The sequence below is a fragment of the Panicum hallii genome, chromosome 6, assembly GCF_002211085.1.
Source record: "Panicum hallii strain FIL2 chromosome 6, PHallii_v3.1, whole genome shotgun sequence".
In the NCBI taxonomy this organism is placed as follows: Eukaryota; Viridiplantae; Streptophyta; class Magnoliopsida; order Poales; family Poaceae; genus Panicum; species Panicum hallii.
The window spans coordinates 18,368,658-18,387,455 of NC_038047.1; the positions used below are offsets into that span (position 1 = coordinate 18,368,658).

The 18,798-nt window shown below is 43.7% G+C and overlaps 1 protein-coding gene and 1 long non-coding RNA gene across 2 annotated transcripts; both read right to left on the bottom strand.

The window, feature by feature from the left end:
- Positions 1–2,516: 2,516 nt before the first annotated feature.
- On the bottom strand, positions 2,517–6,816 carry LOC112897087. Its single transcript, XR_003229583.1, has 3 exons — positions 5,837–6,816; positions 3,101–5,729; positions 2,517–2,939 (listed from the first exon to the last, which is right to left on the bottom strand). It is a non-coding gene; the product is annotated as an uncharacterized LOC112897087 (long non-coding RNA).
- A 2,204-nt stretch (positions 6,817–9,020) lies between these two features.
- On the bottom strand, positions 9,021–18,560 carry LOC112896580 (probable sucrose-phosphate synthase 4). The gene is made up of 14 exons (XM_025964596.1): positions 18,321–18,560; positions 18,112–18,201; positions 15,537–15,778; positions 14,516–14,579; positions 13,647–14,345; positions 13,450–13,563; positions 13,205–13,336; positions 12,941–13,117; positions 12,520–12,573; positions 12,377–12,439; positions 11,379–12,284; positions 11,153–11,280; positions 9,752–10,071; positions 9,021–9,328 (listed from the first exon to the last, which is right to left on the bottom strand). Exons 1-13 carry the CDS (start codon positions 18,558–18,560, stop codon positions 9,795–9,797), a joined length of 3,186 nt encoding a protein of 1,061 aa, XP_025820381.1. The 3' UTR covers positions 9,021–9,328; positions 9,752–9,794.
- Positions 18,561–18,798: the final 238 nt, after the last annotated feature.

Consider the following 18,798-nt stretch of genomic DNA (forward strand, 5'->3'; position numbering starts at 1 on the left):
GGGAAGAACTAGGGCGGCGACCGGACGGGGAGCCACGCGTGGGGGCTGCCAGAAGCAGGAGGTGGCGCCGGTCGGGCTGCAGCGACGGTGAGCGCGGCGGAGAGCAGCTCAAGCGGGTGGCAGACGGCATGGCGAGGCTAGGAGAGGCCAGCGCGGTCGGGTGAGCGGCGGGCGGGGTGCTGGACAGCACGTGGCCCGCAGAGGGGCGGCGCAAGGAGCAGCTGAGGCTCGGCACATGGCCGGCGAAGGCGGCGAGGCGACGCAGAGAGAAAAACAGAGCAAGGGGATTGGAGGTAGACGAAGGAGGACCTGGCTGCAATTTGTCAAAAGTGCAGGGACTCCACTGTAAAGCCTAGTTAACTTTCAAACCATAGCTCAAATGAAAATGTTCCCAAAAGCAAAAGTGGAGGGTTTAGTAAGATCTACAACTTTTCTTTAAGGTTCAGTTGCAAAAGAGCTAAGGATTTGAATTCAACTTAAAACTTAGCAAAGTTTTAAACTTTAAAGAAATCCTATTTAAAATCTACACTACACTTGCATCCTTTGGGTAGTTTCACCTCTATTTGCGGTTTAAAAGTAAGCTCTTAATTTTTTGCAAAACAACTTTCATATGTTTTGATTTTACCTCCCATTCTCACCCATTTTACACTAAAAGACTTAAATTTTCTAGAATTTACACAAATACCCTTTTCCCTTTGCATTCAAGTCTTAGCACACATACAAAAGATCAAACATACATACTTTCTACTAGCATCTAGTGTGTTTTAATCCTAAGTACCTGAATGTCACACCAGTGCCTTCCTTGATCAAGTCCGCACCCTTTCTAACCAGCGCCACGTCAGCTTTGACCATAATTCCTGACATCCTTGACCTAGGCATACCATCGGCTCTCCTCAAGATTCCCCATCGGCTTCCAGTTGACCCCTTTATCTTTCCATAAATATATTTGCAAAATTTTGGCGTCAACAAATACCAGCTTACCTATGTTGACTAGTTTTCCGATCTCTCTATCCATAGCCAAGCTAAATAATTTCATCATTGCAACATCCTCTTTCACACTACCCGGACCTTTCTTCAGCAATCATCTCCTTGCATAGCCACAAGCCCTTCTTTCAGCTCAATTGTTGCCTTCTGAAACCCATGAATGCTTGTGAACATAAACTTTCCTATGAGGATTGCTCCTTGTGACATTAGGATATGGATAAGCAGGACAGCCAGCACCAAGCCACTTCTTAAACTTATCCGAAAACATGAAGAACTTGCAAATAGTTGGATCCTGCACTGGACGAATCAAACACAACAAATGAGATTCACTGCTCTAAAATCGATCAAACTTTACTCAGTAAGGGTATACGTAAGTGATTGGTTGGGTGCCTTGAGGCTTATCCAGGCTTATGTAGTGTAGGCTGCACATGTTTGGAAGCCTGTACAGCCCTCTTAGCCTGGCTTAGACAATGAAAATCAGGAGCCCAGCCTGCATTGTGGGAAACGAGATTGAGTCTCGTTTCTGGATTATGCAGCCTGCACAAGGCTTGAGTGGACCAGCCAATTGATTCAGCACACCTTCCTATTCGCGATTTTACCGCTCAAGGAGGTCGGAGCTCCGCCTTCGGCGTGCGGCGGTCGAGCTTCCTCCATCACATGCCTCCCTCCTCCCATCCATTTCCCTCTCTAGTGCTCTACCCCCTCACTCCAAGCCGTCGCCGCCGCACCTCATGCCATACATGCAGTATATCTTGGCAAGGCACCCAGGCATAACGGGTGCCCAGCACTCGCCGAGCTCAACTTGCAGCCGCGGTGGCCGTGCTTGAGATCGATTCGTCGGCATCGGAGCTTAATTATGCCTAGCTTGAGCTTGATGCGGCGGCACCAGAGCTTGTTGCTTGAGAGGCAGCGCATGCGCTGGCGGAGCTCAAACCAAAGTCGAGCTATGCCTATGCGACGGCAGTGGCGCAGCCAAGCAGGGGCCGTGCCCCCCCCCCCCCCCCCCCCCCCCACCCCAACCCAAAAATGCAGCAAAAACCTTTTTACCTCTCTTTGAGGCAAATAATTCAATGCAGCTGTTGTATTGATCAGTGTAGGAGTTTATACAAGTTACAGAGCACGATTAACCTCCTAACTAACTCTTGAAAACTAGGACCTGTATCACGTTTACATGTACAACAAACAATCTAATGCTTATCACAATATTAATACACGTCGTAATTTTGGTGCAAATTGACCAGAACGACCAACTTTTATTTATATAGGCCTCACCATGGCGCTGTGAGGGCCACCTTTTGTTTTGTTCAAGAATGCACTAACGATCCCGTTCCCCTTGTTGGTATCGTCACTTTTTCTCGCTGCCCTTAGCCCTTAGTATCCCCATATTCCTAACCCTATCGCCCTATCGCACGATGCTTTGATGGCTCGATGGTCTGTGTACGCTAAATCATTCAGTTTTTTTATTAAATAGGTTTGTGCCCATACGTTGCTACGGGTAAAAATAAATTTCTTTAGTGACATCAGTCTCATCGTACGAAAATATTTATAATGGCATATCCCAATAGCAGCATACACTTTGCCTCAAACAAAAGTACAAATTATAGTTCATACAACATCTTAGAGCCTAAGCGAGAGTCAACTTCTAGCATTCCAAATATAATTCACTACAATGACCAACATAGAATTCACAGTAACACTTATCTTAGCAAATTACAGCTTGATTGTAAAAGATCACTTTGTAGGAGAGCATAGTATGAGCTTTTATTCTTCCTAGTATTTTCAAGAATTACCCATGCCAATCTCACATGTGGCAAAAACAAATCACATTGCTAATTCAGGCAGGCAACTTCCTCATATGTGATCATATATTCCAAGATCAATCCTCCTGAGTTTTGAACATCATTTAGTATATCCTTTCAGATTGTTCATCCATCCTCTGTCACCAAATAGCAGTTCTGCCACAAATATGATATTTGAAAACAGCATAAGGAGAAATGCAAGAAAACCCAGTATCTTGAGATGCAAAAACACTATATGGGTGTACAATATTGATGTTGATGAAGCACCAGGAAATAGTGAGATGATTGATGATGGAAGGATCATGGCCTTTCGGTACCTGCAACTTTTGCCCCATATAGAGTAGGAAGTAGGAGCTATGGCAAAACCGACTAGTTGCCTTGAAAGTGGAATATTTATACCAAACAACGGCAAAATTTATTAGAACATAATCCACCAGAAAGATCCAAGTAAAAATAAATAAGATAAAAAAAGATAGTTGTGAAATAAGGCACCAAAACCAACTGCAGATGTTCTTTTCTGACCCTGCAAATACAATGTTTCTTGGTTAAGAGTATAAATAGACACAGAAGACAACTGAGTGAATATTACGTGTGCAAACTGTTGCTACTTTCATTCCATACACTTCATGTAAAGCATTACTTTATAACATATGCTAGCTAGCAAATTATGATCAAGCAGGCAAGTACAGTCATTCTAGCTTCTATTTTTGACGCTGAACAGAACAACAATCAGCAAGTTTGTAGCCTTTATATTAACGCTGAACCGAATAACGGATCAGGAACCATGTATATTGGTATTGCCTACCAGATAATCTATTTAGGAATTGTAAATGAGTATTGACAAGCATCAATTGGATTGCCAGAAACGGAGGAGAAGCCATTTTAGGAGCGGTTAACATAATATAGAATCAAGTGACCAGTAAATCCATACCAGGTGAGTGAAAGAATAGTTTAAACATGAAAAATTGAAGCTTAACACCAAATAGTTCTTACTGCATTGCTCATCCTTGCGATGCATAAAAATAACAGAGCCATCTCTAAGCTGCTACCGATTTAAAAAATAAGAAAAATAGAGAAGCTGGCATCCTCTGCACAAGATTCTAATTAAATATCATAGACCATATCTAACCTGCTTGTGACTGGTGAGATTAAATCCAAAAACTAGGATACTTATACATGATTATTTAAACTTGAATTTCCTTTGCTGTCAGGCAAAATATTTGTGATAAGTGTAATGTCTAAGCTGCTACTGATTTAAAAAAGAGTTAAATGCATCATTAGTACATAAACTTACCAAGAGGGTGCGCTTAGATACATCATCTCTCTAATCGCTTATTTAGGAGCAACAACTTGGCAGGTGCATGCAGATAGATCACCGAGACAACACATGGGCAAAAAATTTTCATGTAGGCAGCTCACATGTACAAAACCCCATGTTTTAGCACTAATGCAGATACATCCCTAATTTATTTGCTGCTTTTTTGTTTGGACTCAATTAAGTTGATCCGTAGCCCTATGTCTTGGTGATTTTCAAGTTGAGATGTGATTCTTCTTTTCCTTTGCAATTAGGAGTACGGTGATGGCTGGGGATACAATTTCAGAATTTATAGCACTTTGATCTCTAGAAGGACAAAAATTTGACTTCTTCCATGAGCATATGAAGGATAATTTGGCAGGGCTTAATAACACACATTGTAGCAAAATAGCAAAGTAATCCATCGCATCTTCATCGAGCTAAATGTAACAACGTTGGCTAGCTTCCGGTGCAGTCTGTGTTACTCTAATTTCCTCAGGACCTTGATCAATATTATTACTGTGATTTTCATGAACTTCATTGAGATTAGTGTGGCCACCAGTATTTTGATTGAGATTGATGTGCTCATTGGAAACTCTGCCACCTCTTCCCCTTGATCTTACACCTCCTCTGCCTCCTTTGCCCCCTGGTCTTTTGCCCCCCCTCTCCCTGGCTTGGAAGCTGCCAACTCCTGGTTATCTCTCCCTTTCCCTATACTGCCTTTTTGCCCTCTACCACCTCTAGCTATAGTCCTTCCACCTCTCGTTGCTGTTGTATGCACCGTTGTACACGTAAGATCCGATCCAAATGTACATGTGAGCTGCCTACATGGCAATTTTTTTCCCATGTGTCATCACGGTGATCTATCTGCACACACCTGCCAAGTTGTTGCTCCTAAATAAGCGACTAGAGATGATGTATCTAAGCGCACCCTCTTGCGAAGTTTATGTACTAATGATGTATTTAACTCTTTAAAAATTACAAAAACCAGAGAAGTTGGCACCCTCTGCACAATGTGCAAGATGATCGAGCATCTTAGCTTTTTCGCCCCCCCCCCCCCCCCTCTGCTTTTTGAATGCTGGAAGATGTAACTATTAATTAGAGCAAAAAATTGGTTGCATAAGCTCAACCGCAAGGCAAGAACTGCCATAATCTAGAACTGTACCAAGCATTAAAAAACCCTGATAATCTGAAGCTATGAGCTATTAGCAAGTCATTCTAATACTGAATGTACAGTTGGATAATAAGTGGCTACTAAATCCGAAGGTAAATAATATTAGCTTGTATATATCGTCAATTTCTTTTGATTGCCTCCAGGAAGCACACTAAAATTATTCAAACTATGCTCTCTATCCTTCTATCTTGAAAATTAAAACTACAATGGTTTCAAGTCAATGTTCTGTCAAGATGAACAAAGCTTCATTGCAATATAAAATATGAAAAAAAACTGAGCTATGCAATTAATAGTAACACCATTACCTCTAGGATAGAAGCATGGAAAAAATTACCAGCGTGATTGTTCACACAACTTATGTGTTGCAACAGATGAAGTGGCTGGTGTGATTAGATGAATTATGCTACCATAAAATGAATGGCCACAGTGGAAGAACGTCATGGTGATATCTTGGTCAGATGGGTTACCCATGGAAATCCTAAAATTAATTTACATTGAGAAACTGCTCTCGTTACAAGACACAGAACTCCATCTCTTACTGAACTTTACTTGACGTTATTTGCAGAACAGGAGTAGAAGAGGTACCTTCATAAATTAAAGTTGCTGTGCGTCTGGAAGCTTGGCATTTTGTCGAACACCTTGCAGGCAGTGGAGGCTCCGGCAATTGCAGAACTGGAGTAGGAGGGATGGCGCAGGCGAAGGAGGCTGTGGCTGGAGCTGCTGCTCGCGCCACCGTGGCCTCGACTTGCACCTGTTCGAGCCACTCGTCGAACACACCTTCTGTCGCTGCACTGCACCTCTCGAGGTGCTCTTACTTGGCGACGCCATCCCATCGATCTGTAGCTCTAGTGGCTCCATGGCCGCGGTAGAGATTGAGGGGCGGCCTGGGAGGCGGAGAAGTACACTGGCATCCTGTCCGGGAGGCGGGATCCAGGGAGAGCACAACTCGAACCTCGCCAGGCGCGACATCCGCGGGCCCAGGGCCAAGCTCAACTTCCCCTCGCCCACTGACGCCGCTCCTGCAGCCGGGCGCACACGTGGCCGCGCCACCTAGGTCGACCTTGTCGCTAATGAAGAGGAAGAGCAGCTCGCCCACCGTCCGTCATCAAGCATGAAGCCAACGTTTCCGAGTCCAGCGCCCTCCCGGACTTCTCGTGGCAGGGCGTCTCGGCATACGATAGGCTCTCGCGCCGTGCCCTGCCTCGGAGGCCGTCGAGATCGAGGACCAAAGAGCCACGATGGGATGGTGCGTCGAGGCAGCGATACACAGAGGGGCCTGCTGGAGTCACGGAGGGGCCTGCTGGAGTTGCGTCAGGGGCGGCGAGCGGGATAGAGGGTCACGGCCGTCACTGCGCCGGTCCCGAGCTCCAACGATGGAGGCTTTGGCTGCGCCGCCGCAGCTAGATCCGATGGCCCTAGCCTAGGCTATCCGTCAAGGCACTCGAGCTTGACGGGAGCGGCATCGGGGCGGAACCGTGGAACGACACCTGAGGGAGGCAAGGGATTGGGGCTAATACCCATTGTTCGTTCCGGCAGAATGGACGGCTCCCATTCGATACCGGCAGAATGGTGATTTTTCGGGGGCATCGCGACTTGTGATTGTTACAGGTCGCTGTTGTTTGCGCCGTAACAATCCATCGGACAGCTTCAGTACCAAGCGACAGAATGACAAATCCGGAAGACGAGGGTCGCACCAAAAAATTATCCATCAATCGTTCTTTTTAGTAGTAGAGACTTGCACTCGTTCGAGCTGCTCGTCGAACACAACTTCCGTCGCTGCACTGCACCTCCCATCTCGTCCAGCGGGAAGCGAGGAGGTGCTCTTACTTGGTGCCGCCATCCTGTCGATCTGCAGCTCCAGTGGCTCCATGGCCGTGGTAGAGATTTAGGGGCGGCCTGGGAGGCGGAGAAGTACACTAGCATCTTGCCCGGGAGGTGGGATCTAGCTCTAGTGGCTCCATGGCCGCGGTAGAGATTCAGGGGCGGCTTGGGAGGCAGAGAAGTACACTGGCATCTTGTCCGGTAGGCAGGATCCAGGGAGAGCACGACTCGAACCTCACCAGGCCGCGACATCTGCGGGCCTAGGGCTAAGCTCAACTTCACCTCGCCCGCCAACGCCACTCCTGCCGCCAGGCGCACGCGCAGCCGCGCCACCTAGGTCGACCTCGTCGCCGATGAAGAGGAAGAGCAGCACGCCCGCCGTCCATCGTCAAGCATGAAGCCGACGCTTCCAAGTCTAGTGCCCTCTCGGACTTCTCGTGGCAAGGCATCTCGGCATACGATAGACTCTCACGCCGTGCCCTGCCTCGGAGGCCGTCGAGGTTGAGGACCAAAGTGCCACGATGAGATGGTGCGTCAAGGCAACGATACACGGAGGGGCCTGCTGGAGTTGCGTTGGGGGCGGCGAGCGGGATAGAGGGTTACGGCCGTCACTGCGCCGGTTCCGAGCTCCAATGATGGGGGGCTTTGGCTGCGCCGGCGCAGCTAGATCCGCCCGCCCTAGCCTAGGCTATCCGTAAGGCACTCAAGCTTGACAGGAGCCAGCATCAGGGCGGAACAGCGGAACGACACCTGAGAGAGCCAAGGGATTGAGGCTAATACCCATCGGGATTGGGGCTAATACCCATCGTTCGTTCCGTCTTACATGCAAAATGGACAGCTCCCGTACGATATGGCAGAATGACGATTTCCGGGGGCATCACGACCTGAGATTGTTAGGGTCGCCGTTATCTGCGCTGTAACAATCCATTGGATGGTTCTAGTACTGAGCGGCAGAATGACGAAAGCTGTAACAATCCATCAGATGGTTCCAGTACTAAGCAGCAGAATGACGAAACCGGAAGATGAGGGTCGCACCAAAAAATTATCCCCCAACTGTTCTTTTTAGTAATAGAAATAGAGATAGAGATTTATTTTGCTTTGGTTTGTGTTATTATATATCAAAAACTTAGTGCATACATGAGTTAGTAGTAAATATTTTGTGAAACATATATACTGAATTCTTATTTGTTGACCATCAAATTATATCGATTTGTTGGGCCGGTCCCCCTATGCAAAATTCCTGCTCCACCCCTGTGGGACGGCACTGCACGGAGTCAGCATACCGAGCTTCGGCTGCGGGCTAGCGCATCGACTAGCATCTCCGATGGTCACCTCCGGCTTAGGCTGTCCCTGCAGCCCTTCGTGGTCTCTTCCTCAAGACCCCGCCAGCAGCGGCAAAGATGCCGCGCTTCCCGTGCGTAGATCATGGCGGAGGTCCGCGTAGATGGCAGCGCCAGCGGCCTGCTTGAGTTCAACGAGCTCAGCTTCTTTTATTTTCTGGATAAGTTTTTGCTTCCCGTTCCTTTTTTTTTTTGGGAACTTAGCTTCTTCATTAATCAAGCAGCATCATTACAGTCATTTAGCAGGCAAGGCTGCAAGAAGCTAGGGGGCTTATATTGAGGGCTAGCAAATGTGCACTAGCACATTCCATTGAGGGCTATATTGCAAAAGACACAGCCTCACCCACGCTGCCGGCGCCACATAGGCAAATTTAGCCTATATGGAGGAGTGGGGACCTCCAAACACACACACACACACACACACACTAAACTAGATCTTGGACTTAGATACACTTCGGAATGCAGGGAGTAAATCTTACTGTTTACGAACAAGCTAGGTTCAAATAGAAGAGGCAAAAAGAAATCATAATGGAGTCCAGAACCAAAGCCAAAAACCAGACTTATAGATGGGGGCGCATCAGCCAAACAGATCTCAGCAAAGCAACGGATTGCAGACAAGCCGGAGAAACATTCAGCCCAAAGCGTTCGAAAAAGAATCCTGATCTAAGAAAATTAAGATTTCAAATGAGCTTGAAATGAAGTTGTGCACGTTGTACATGTCTGTAAACATCAGCCTTATTGCGGTGTTGTTACAAAATAACATCTTTTGAGTTTTGGAACAGAGAAACTGACAAGTTTGTGTCTCCAATCCTCTCATGTCTAGTAAGGGCCATACAATGCAAGCCCCTTATTTCTGGCATGGTGGCATGGTGGTGTAGAATAGCATAGGGAAGTCCTGCCACTCATCTCGTCGATCCTATAGAATTGAATTCTTTTAAGAATAATAGTAATAAAGTAACCAAATAACTGTGCTATGTATGAGACACCAAATAAATGACGAATAGCTCCTGCATGTAGTGCTGGTTTTAGTTGAGACCAGACGAGTGGAGTTTCTGTTCAATTCCTACATTCCAAGCCAGGAGTATATGTATGCACAATGAAAATTATGAGGTTCACTTATCCAATGGAAACTGAGGATGTTAAAATACCTATGCTGGTTAGTTATAAACAAAGATGTATTCTACTGGGAGGAAAACCATGCAAAGAAACATCAACTTCTGTATTTGCTTTTGAGTTTCAAAAAAACTAAATGACACGTGGTATTTCAAGTTTACACTCCAAATATTGTCCTTGGGTGCGAAATATCGTTCTACATTAGTAAAAGTGTGTCTTAACATACCTAATTTAGTTCGATTCCTCTGCTGACTGGCAAGATCAAAATTTTAGTCTTTCAATATACCAAATTGCTGTAGAGCTGATTTTAGGTTGTCTGGACCATATCCCTCAACTGAAGCAATTCCTGGTTTCTCAAAGGATACAACATCTTGCAATGAATAGCTCCTAGCAGTGTGAACTTGGTTTGGAACAGCATTGAACGAGCCTTTGAGTATGATGGTCTTGTGCACACCTCCAATTAAAACTTCATAATCTGTGTCACCACTTTCACCAACAACCACTGTCATGTTTGACAGATCTAAACCCCATCTTATATACAGATACCTACAAAAACATAAATGAACAAATATATTAAAACTTTATGCTGCAAACACATCAAGGACTATATTGATCAAATGGCTGTTTTACACTTTCTAGTGGAGAATTCCATCATAAATCAAGAATTGCAAAATGATTACTTAAAGTGAAACTAGAAAAACAATAAACTATATGATATCTTGGTACTTTCTAGTTTCTACATCCCTTTTGTTTATATGGGGTACCACTGCACTTCTCCAACAGTCCATGCACAATAGATAGATTAGCATGTTCTATACTCTTCCATGCTCCGACTTAAGAGTTTTCACACGACACGTAACACCGAAAACAAACATCATAATGTACAGCACAGGTGCACCAATTAAAAGACAGTCACAAGAAAGGATAACACCAAGTTGAGTTTTCACCAGTATGCATTCCACTCTGTGAAAGAGATTAATTACATATAATGGTAGAAGAGCTGTTATAGCTGGGAGGAGAGAGAGTTGGGAGGAGATTAATGTTATTGCTTGATAATCAAAGTACAAGACCTCAGTTTATATAGGCCGATGCGTACCCCTCTTTCAAGATCTAAACAAACCCTAGATAATCCAAACCAAGTCCCTAACAACCTAAAACTCCTCCAACACGAGCTAACCGAACTCCTAACAGACCAAAGCTATGACGCTAACTAATTCCCTACGGCCTCTTAGACTTCATGGAATACGTCTTGCCCCGGATAACAAGAGCTTAGTTACATGGCGAACATTCATATATTCAAAAACGGAGGGAATAATCACAAAATATAAAGCATTTAGTACATCACTCTTCAATATTACTTTGATGGCTCAACCACTGATTTCAATTATACATTGATTGTAATCATGAAACTATGGATGATGTATTATGGAATAGAATTTATAAGAAATCTATTAAATAAAAAATTCATACCATGAATTCATTTTACATGTTCAAACCAAGGGATATTACTGTAAATGTTCTAGGAAACGCATATTTGGTGACGTAGGTAGTATAGCATTTTGTTCAAAAAGTAATATTAATAACATGCTTCTGGAAAGAAAGGAAGGTATTAAGGTAACAGTCAGACCTTAAAGCCTGCGAGCGAGAAGCTAAAACAGGAATAACATTCAGCTTGCTGCCATCATGGCTGTACAACACATGACAGCGCAGGGCTTGAATTCTCATTGTCCGCCTAATCTCTTTCACAGGAGATGCCTAAACAAGTGAAACATAATAAAGAATCAACATCTGCGGAACATAAAAAAATCAGTGGAGAATTTGGCAGAGGGAACAACAGGACTAAAGAAACATACAGCCTCAGTATTCATCACTTTAAACGAAATGCAATAAGTGGATGAACATTCTTCATCCTCAACAATTACATTTTGTCCACTTTCATTGTTTTTTTCAGCTGCCCAACGAATTAGTGTCTTCCTTAAACCTTCTCCTCCCCAGCGATATTCAATTTGGGAGTGATAATCAAGGTCAATCATGAATGGGAGCTCAGCAGGGCTAAGCATGTCTTCAGAGCTTGAAGATGGATAACAAAGATCACTGCCACTGTTGCATATGAAGGCATCAAAATCACTAGTTTCTATGCCTCCAGATATTAGCAAAGCATGTATCTCTAATATTGCTTTAGACGTAGACAATATGAAACCAACAGAACCACTTAATCTCCCATTGCTTGAAGCTTCAAAAATATTTTTAATAACCTGAACAAAGTCTGCATCTTGCACAGAGTCTACAGCAATCACAATGATTTGCTTCCTCCCACGCAATGATGGCCATCTACCATTCTCACTTAACACCTCCATTCTGCTGTCACTAACATCTCTTGACAACTTTTGTACTGCATCCTCAAGATGTCTTCTCACAGTATTCGAATTTCCATCTTTGCTGCCTGATTTTTCACTGTCCAAGGAAAGCTTTAAGTTAAGAGATATGTCATGAATATCCCTCAGAGAGTCTTCAGGTGAATCTGCTTCAGATATTTCAGTTGCATCATTACTCTTTTGCCAGCGGGGATGTCTAGGTTTGAGTGTGCCAACACGTGACAAGTAGTTCTTGCAATGTTCAGGCCATGAAAATTGATGGATGTTTTCCAGACCATTCTGTCGGCATTGTGCCCACAAATGCTTATCTGATACAAGCTTATAAAGTGCTTCAGCTATTTCATTTTGATTGTGGGGATCAACAAGAATTCCATTATCAAGAACCTGGGCCAAGGAAACAAAAAACCAAAATAACAAAACATTAACTAGAGCAGGAAATTTTCCCATAGTAAAAAAGAAGGCTTGTGCATCAATACCCGATGTATGTCGACAGGCCCACCATTTCGTGTGGCAACCATTGGTAAACCATATGCAGCAGCCTGGAAAGCAACAAGGTGTCATGATCAAATGACCATTGTTAATGCAGACAAAGGAAATGAAATAATGCAGAAGTAGCAACCTCAATCAAGGTAAGTCCAAATGGTTCAATGAACGCACAATTGATAAAAACCCCCTGAAAATAATTGAAAGCTAAGCATGAGCTCAACATGTAAAAGTAAAGAATTAAGACAAGATGAAGCATAATCAGTATATTGCTAAAAGTGAAATTATGAAGCAAAAATGCAAATCAACAAGTCAAATAGCTAATATATTACATAGCAAATACCAAAATCCATTAGACGACCCATCGTGTTGTTGAAAACTAGTTACCAATACTGGTAGACCTATGCAGTTTCGTAAATAGTCATTAACATATGATCAAGAGTGAATTCTGATAAAATAATATAACCTCAACAAAGAAAAGATGGAATCCCCTAGCACTCTGATCGTAAATCATATTGAAACATTTCACGCATTAAAAAAATAGAAGGCTTGGTTACCTTTGTTCTCGCCGCTAAACGATAAATATCAGGAACTTCTGATTGCTTATGGTGCTTGGGATATGCCACCTGCCCATATAGATCATATTTATCAATTAGCTTGAGTACTGAAGTCAAAACAGCTGCATTTGTGCTTGACATTTCATCAATGACATCACGATTGCCCATGATCAGTGTCTGCAGGAAAATCAATTACAAAGCGTTGAGCACATACATCAGTAATTAGGACACAACTAGGCAAATACAAAGAATTGACATACATACCAGATTTGCTAAATTTCTCAATTCACGATGTTCACCAAATGCCTTGACTAGAGTAGTGATATTCTTCTTGGGATCTGGACGAGCAAGAGCAAGAATCATGGGCTTACGGGGGTTTGAGAAGAAGCGCATTATCTGAAATTATTTCAATAGAAGTCATAAGCAAATGAAGCAAGTGGTCTCTGTCACATCTCCAAATTCATTCACTCTGGCTATCTTATGGGAGAAAAGAATAGAAAGAAACGCACATCAGCCCAAATAGGTGGATCTGGTGAAGCTGAGCCATCTTCATTTCCTTCTTCACCATCCAGATCAACATCATGAGGTGCTATATGGCTAAACTCCATGCCAGGAGGGATTGCCTGAAAATATAACAAAAAAAAACATCAATAAAGTTGATATAGAAAGAATGAAGATCTTTGAAAGTTGATGTAGATGTACATACAATCATACGGGGCATGTAACGACCAAAGCAGCTCACACCACGTTTTATTCTTGCTCTAAGTTTCCGGGCCATAGTTAGATCAAAACCATCATATAATCCCCATTGTTGTTCTATTTCTTGCCTGGTGCTTGTAATTATAATTTCAGATGCATCAAGACAAAGTTCTTCAGCCTCAATTCGGCGCATTATCTTGTAGGTTGCATTTATTTCATCCCTGGTTTGACGCCCTTGCTTCAAAATCTGCTCCAACTTGTCTCTGCCAAGAGAATGGCCTGTGAATACCATAGGTACATTAAGTGCCCCAGACAATAAAGCAGTAGAATCACCAGCATCAGCATAGTGTCCGTGTATAACAACAGGCCATACAGGTTGCCCACTACCAACTTGTTCTCCAAGTACCTTGGACATCTGCACAATGTGAACAAGTGCACCATCAACAAATTCCTGGATGTAGGGCCACAGATGCTCTTTAGGGATATATTTATCTCTTGGTCCAAATGGTATACGAACAATGTAGGCACCACTGCTTTCGCCCATCTCATGCCCAAAGTTCTCTGAACATATTGGACTGAGCATCTCAGTAGGTTCCCCATAACTCCAATCAACATCAGGTGCAGAAATCTGCCTTGTAAGTAGATCCACTCTGTATACGCCTGGTGTTGAACCTAAAGCTCTAGCAAGTTCTACAACATATTTGACCTGCAAGTTGTTGAAAAAATTAGTTCAATTCTTAACATGATTGTCGCGTACTCGAAACTGCAGGGAGCAAGTAGAGGAAAGGCAGGCATATACTCCACTAGCAACAAGACTAAACAATTAGGCACAAACATACTGAAACATGTGGGAAGGAAACCGAGGATAAATTGTACCTGACCACCGGTATCTGAGTCACGTCCCAGCTCCATATTCTCACCGCGAATTAGGCCATGAATGCTGTGTAAACAAGCAATTATCAAATGGAAGGAAACAAAAGCTTCCATGTAAATGATGTACAAACAAAACAGAAAAAGTGAAAAACATCAACTGGACTCCAACAGTAAAATATCAAAGTAGTGTCACAAATTCTACTGGTATTTTTGTTTACTTTCTTAGATTAATAACCAGAACTCCATAAGATAAATCCATGGTTGCATATTTCATCAACATTAAGCAGCCAAAAAAGCAAAACGGAAGTCAATTGCAACTAGTTAAATATTCAGCCAGGAGAAAATCCTGCATGATGACTATGGTGTCAAGTAACAAGTATGCATGAATAAGAACAAGACGGATAAAAAGGATCGGCATCAAAATGTTAAGCATGAAATTGGAAGGAAACAAAAGGCTTAACAAAAAGTGATGTATCAATAAATTAACAGAAGCTACCCTCAAAGGGAAAAAAATCATAAACCGTTTGAATGTCCATCAGTTATGGTTAGGATAGTTGGTGTTTGAATTTCAAGCATCTATAATTGGGCCATCATCCAATGATGGAAGCAGCTCCCAGGCTGATCCAAAAAGAAGCTCTGCAAAATGATATTTTACTGAGAATTGATTCTACGCTGATTATGTGAAGTGGTAATCTGAAATGAACTAAGGGGCTAGAAGCTGTGTTTCACTTCCCATAGAAATCAAGTTCTCCTTAAAGTTTAGCTTGAATCACTTCCGGTCACAGAATCACTTTCTATAGAGAATTAGAAGCAGGAGGAGCTCTAACAAACGTCCCTAAGAGATATAGTGCATTTCCAATGTAGAGTCTGGAACTATAATCGGTTAAACTTGCTTGTGAACTATATAGAGAAGAACAACCTATAGGCCTCTACTGAGAGCATTTGATATAGGGTCACTCCAACCATCATTCACATTGAAAAAAAAGGAAGATTAGCTGCAGCTATTAGCTCCAATGCTCCATACCTTATCAGTACAATGTACAATTTTTTATCTTTGTGCTGGCTTGCCCATGCCTCAATAGCATCAGTTGAACCAATCCTCGGTATCCGCGTCCTTGTCCTCTCATCATGAATAGATGGTTCATTACTGTTTTCTCCTTTTTCTCCTTCAGATAGATCTTCAGAGAAATCAGCAGCAGCATATTGACGAGCTTTCTCACGTTCTAGGCGTTGTTTAGACAAACGAGAGGCTTCCTCTCCTTCAATCTGTAGTTAATAAATTTAAATACACAGAAAATAATTGCTGAAACCCACAATCTGATGGGAAAAAGACATAATAAATAATAAATATACATTCTGTGAGAATAAAAGTATACCACTACAAAGGTATTTTATATCACGTGCTATTCTACAACCTAGGTGTAGCTACACCCAACTAATTACCGTACAAATTTTCAGTAATAACCACTACGCGCGATTACAAAACACAATTTACTGAACGTGATTCAGTAATACGGCAACTCGGTTCAGTAATTTTGTCAGTTCGGTCAGTAATTTGACTGCTGGGTGTAGAATAAAAGCTACACCTAGGGTGTAGAATAGTATTACCCAGCAGTGAAATTACTGAACAAACTGACCAGAAATTACTGAACCGAGTTGCCGTATTACTGAATCACGTTCAGTAAAAGGGTGTCAGTAATCGCGCGCAGCGGTTATTACTGAAAACTTGTTCAGTAATTAGTTGGGTGTAGCTACACCTAGGGTGTAGAATAGCACGTGGGTATGTATATGTATATATGTATATATTCTGTGGTTAGAATTCAAGTAGGATTACAGCCAGGATTATAGCACAGGTAAGAATAATGGTGTGTGCTGCTTTTACATGCTTGCATCAGATATTTACCACGGATATTGGCACATTCCTGCAAATATTATGCTTAAAAATATTGTGGGGCTGGCGTTCTTGCCCCTGTTTTGAATGTCAATGGTGATTTTGCTCCTCCTTTTTGTCTTGTGCGTTTTTGCCCTCACTTTTAAAAAACGAAGCTCCAGTTTGCCCCTATTCTGTTAGACGCAGTTAACGGTGTTAATTCTGTAGCAAAAAGACATATGGCCTTTGCGATTTTGCCACTCTTTTGACATCAAGATCAAGCACTTTGTACATGCATTATACTCATGTTTTGACATATTTTTTTGTTAAGTTTTCACATATTCTAGAAGTGTTGGATAAATTTCCAGAAGCTATTTGACAAAATTTAGAAGCATTTGGATAACAATGGATTCAATTCACTAATGTTGTGCTTAGTAGTAACAATAATGAATGCATCAGCCACTCGATGGATTAGGATTCAGTGACTTGCTGCTGATCAATTCCCATCTAACCGCTGCCAACGTTTCCAAGCAAAGGAAATCTCTCCAAGCCAAGGCCTCTGCTTCAACCAAAAATCAATTCAGAGAGGAAGGCACGAAGGCAAAAGCAGGGTGGTCAGGTTCAGGGACAAAATCCTTGCAGCCGCGTGCCTGCTCCGGGCTGGCCCCATGTGTGCCCGCGCCGGGGAGGCCACCTCGCGTGCCTGGGAGACCGCCGCCTGGGTCACCGCGCGAGCCTGCGCCTAGCAGCCGCGAGAGCCCGTGCCACACGCGCCTAGGGCCGCACGAGCCTGCACGTGGGCGGCCGCGCAAGGCCGTGTGAGCCCGAGCCAGCAGCCGCCGCCTGCTCCCGCTGCCGTAGCTAGGTAAACGGGTAGGAATCAAGAATCGTGAGAGTTTGGGGGTGAAAAGGGAGGAGGAGAGCTTTTGGATATGCTCTGAATACTTTTCCAACCCGTTTCAATTTTTTTTGTGGGCCTCTAACTAACGGGGTTAAAAACAGGTGTAAACGGCGCCTTCATTTTGCAAAAGTAGGGGTAAAATCACAAAGTTGAAAAACTGAGGGTAAAATCACCAATTGCCTTCAAAAAAGGGGTAAGAACACCAAAACCTCAAATATTGTTTGTACTATCCTCAAAGAAAATAAACAAAATTTTTGTTTGAACACCAGCAGGATCCCATATCGACTGAAGTAGAGAAAACAAACAATTCATCTTCATCGGAACTTGCATGAAAAAATTAGGAAAATCAGCTAGCTTATATGACATTCATAATGTTTTTGGTTTATTCTTCTTAAAGAATATGGTAATCTACACGACCAGAAGTACTTCCTTTCAGCAGAACACATAAGTAAACATCGGACTGCCAAACCCTTGCGTAACAGCACCATCCAAGAAATTCACCTCAAGCAAGAAACAGCACATAACACACTCCGTGGGTATCCACCAGAAGAGCCGATCCAGGCACAGCACAAAAAGGTTTTATCTATTCCCACATGCAACAAAAGTTAGCCGGAGTGCCTGACCACCCAATCGACCAGAACCCACATAACAGAATAAGTCAACAACCAGCACTAGTAGGATACTAAATCAGTAAAGTCCTCAATAATCAGTTAATAGCACGATCCCCAAAAGGTTAGTTGGTTACTTATGCCATTATCAACATGGTATGTAAATTGCAGAAGGCAAGTAATACCGTTATCAACTTATGTTAACAGCACACTTGTATACCTGCTTCTTCTTCCTGGCAAGGTTCCAGATCCTCCAGGACATGTTCTCCAGCCGCGTGTTCCGCTCCTGAGGGCTCCTCATCGCCGATGTCTGAAACCAACATCCAGAAATAGGCCAAAAAACAATCACACCAAAAACAAAATCGCGCCCAGAAACCTCGGAATAGACATCAGCTGGAGACGACAGCGGCAGGCGGTGAAAGGACTTACTCGGACCCAGGTCTTGTAAAGGTCAGTCTCGTCGAAACTGGAGATGACCTCCTCGACGAAGTATCGCGCGGGGCTGAACCGGCCGCGCTCCCGGAGCATCAGCGACGACTTGTCCCGCTTCTCTCCGGACGCCCCCTCAATCCCGCCGCCGCCACCTGCGGCTGCCGAGATTTCCCCCGCGGCCCCGCCCGCGTCGAGGATAGCCTCCAGGTAGCTATTGATCCAGTCGTTCCCCGCCATCACGCCCCGCCGAGCTTGGCCCGCGCGTGCGCGCGCTCCCTGCTCAGGCGATGCGATTCGAGATGCTTGGAGTGGGAGGGTTCTGGAAGGAATGGAAGGGTGGGAGGTGCGCGCCTGCTGCGGGGTAGTGCTAACGATGATGGTTTCGTGATTTCGTGGCGTTTATCGGGGACTAGGCGACTAGCCTATTTCCTTGCTTTCGAGAGTTGGAAGCACAGCACAGCGCAGCACCGTACAG

What these genes read in the sequence shown, in the direction of transcription:
- LOC112896580 (XM_025964596.1), bottom strand. Translation starts at nt 18,560, where the DNA reads ATGGCGGGGAACGACTGGATCAATAGCTACCTGGAGGCTATCCTCGAC. An exon ending in GTTACATGCCCCGTATGATT is followed by an intron (nt 13,564 to 13,646) that starts GTATGTACATCT and finishes TTATATTTTCAG; the next exon opens with GCAATCCCTCCTGGCATGGA. An exon ending in TTGGACTTACCTTGATTGAG is followed by an intron (nt 12,440 to 12,519) that starts GTTGCTACTTCT and finishes GTTGCTTTCCAG; the next exon opens with GCTGCTGCATATGGTTTACC.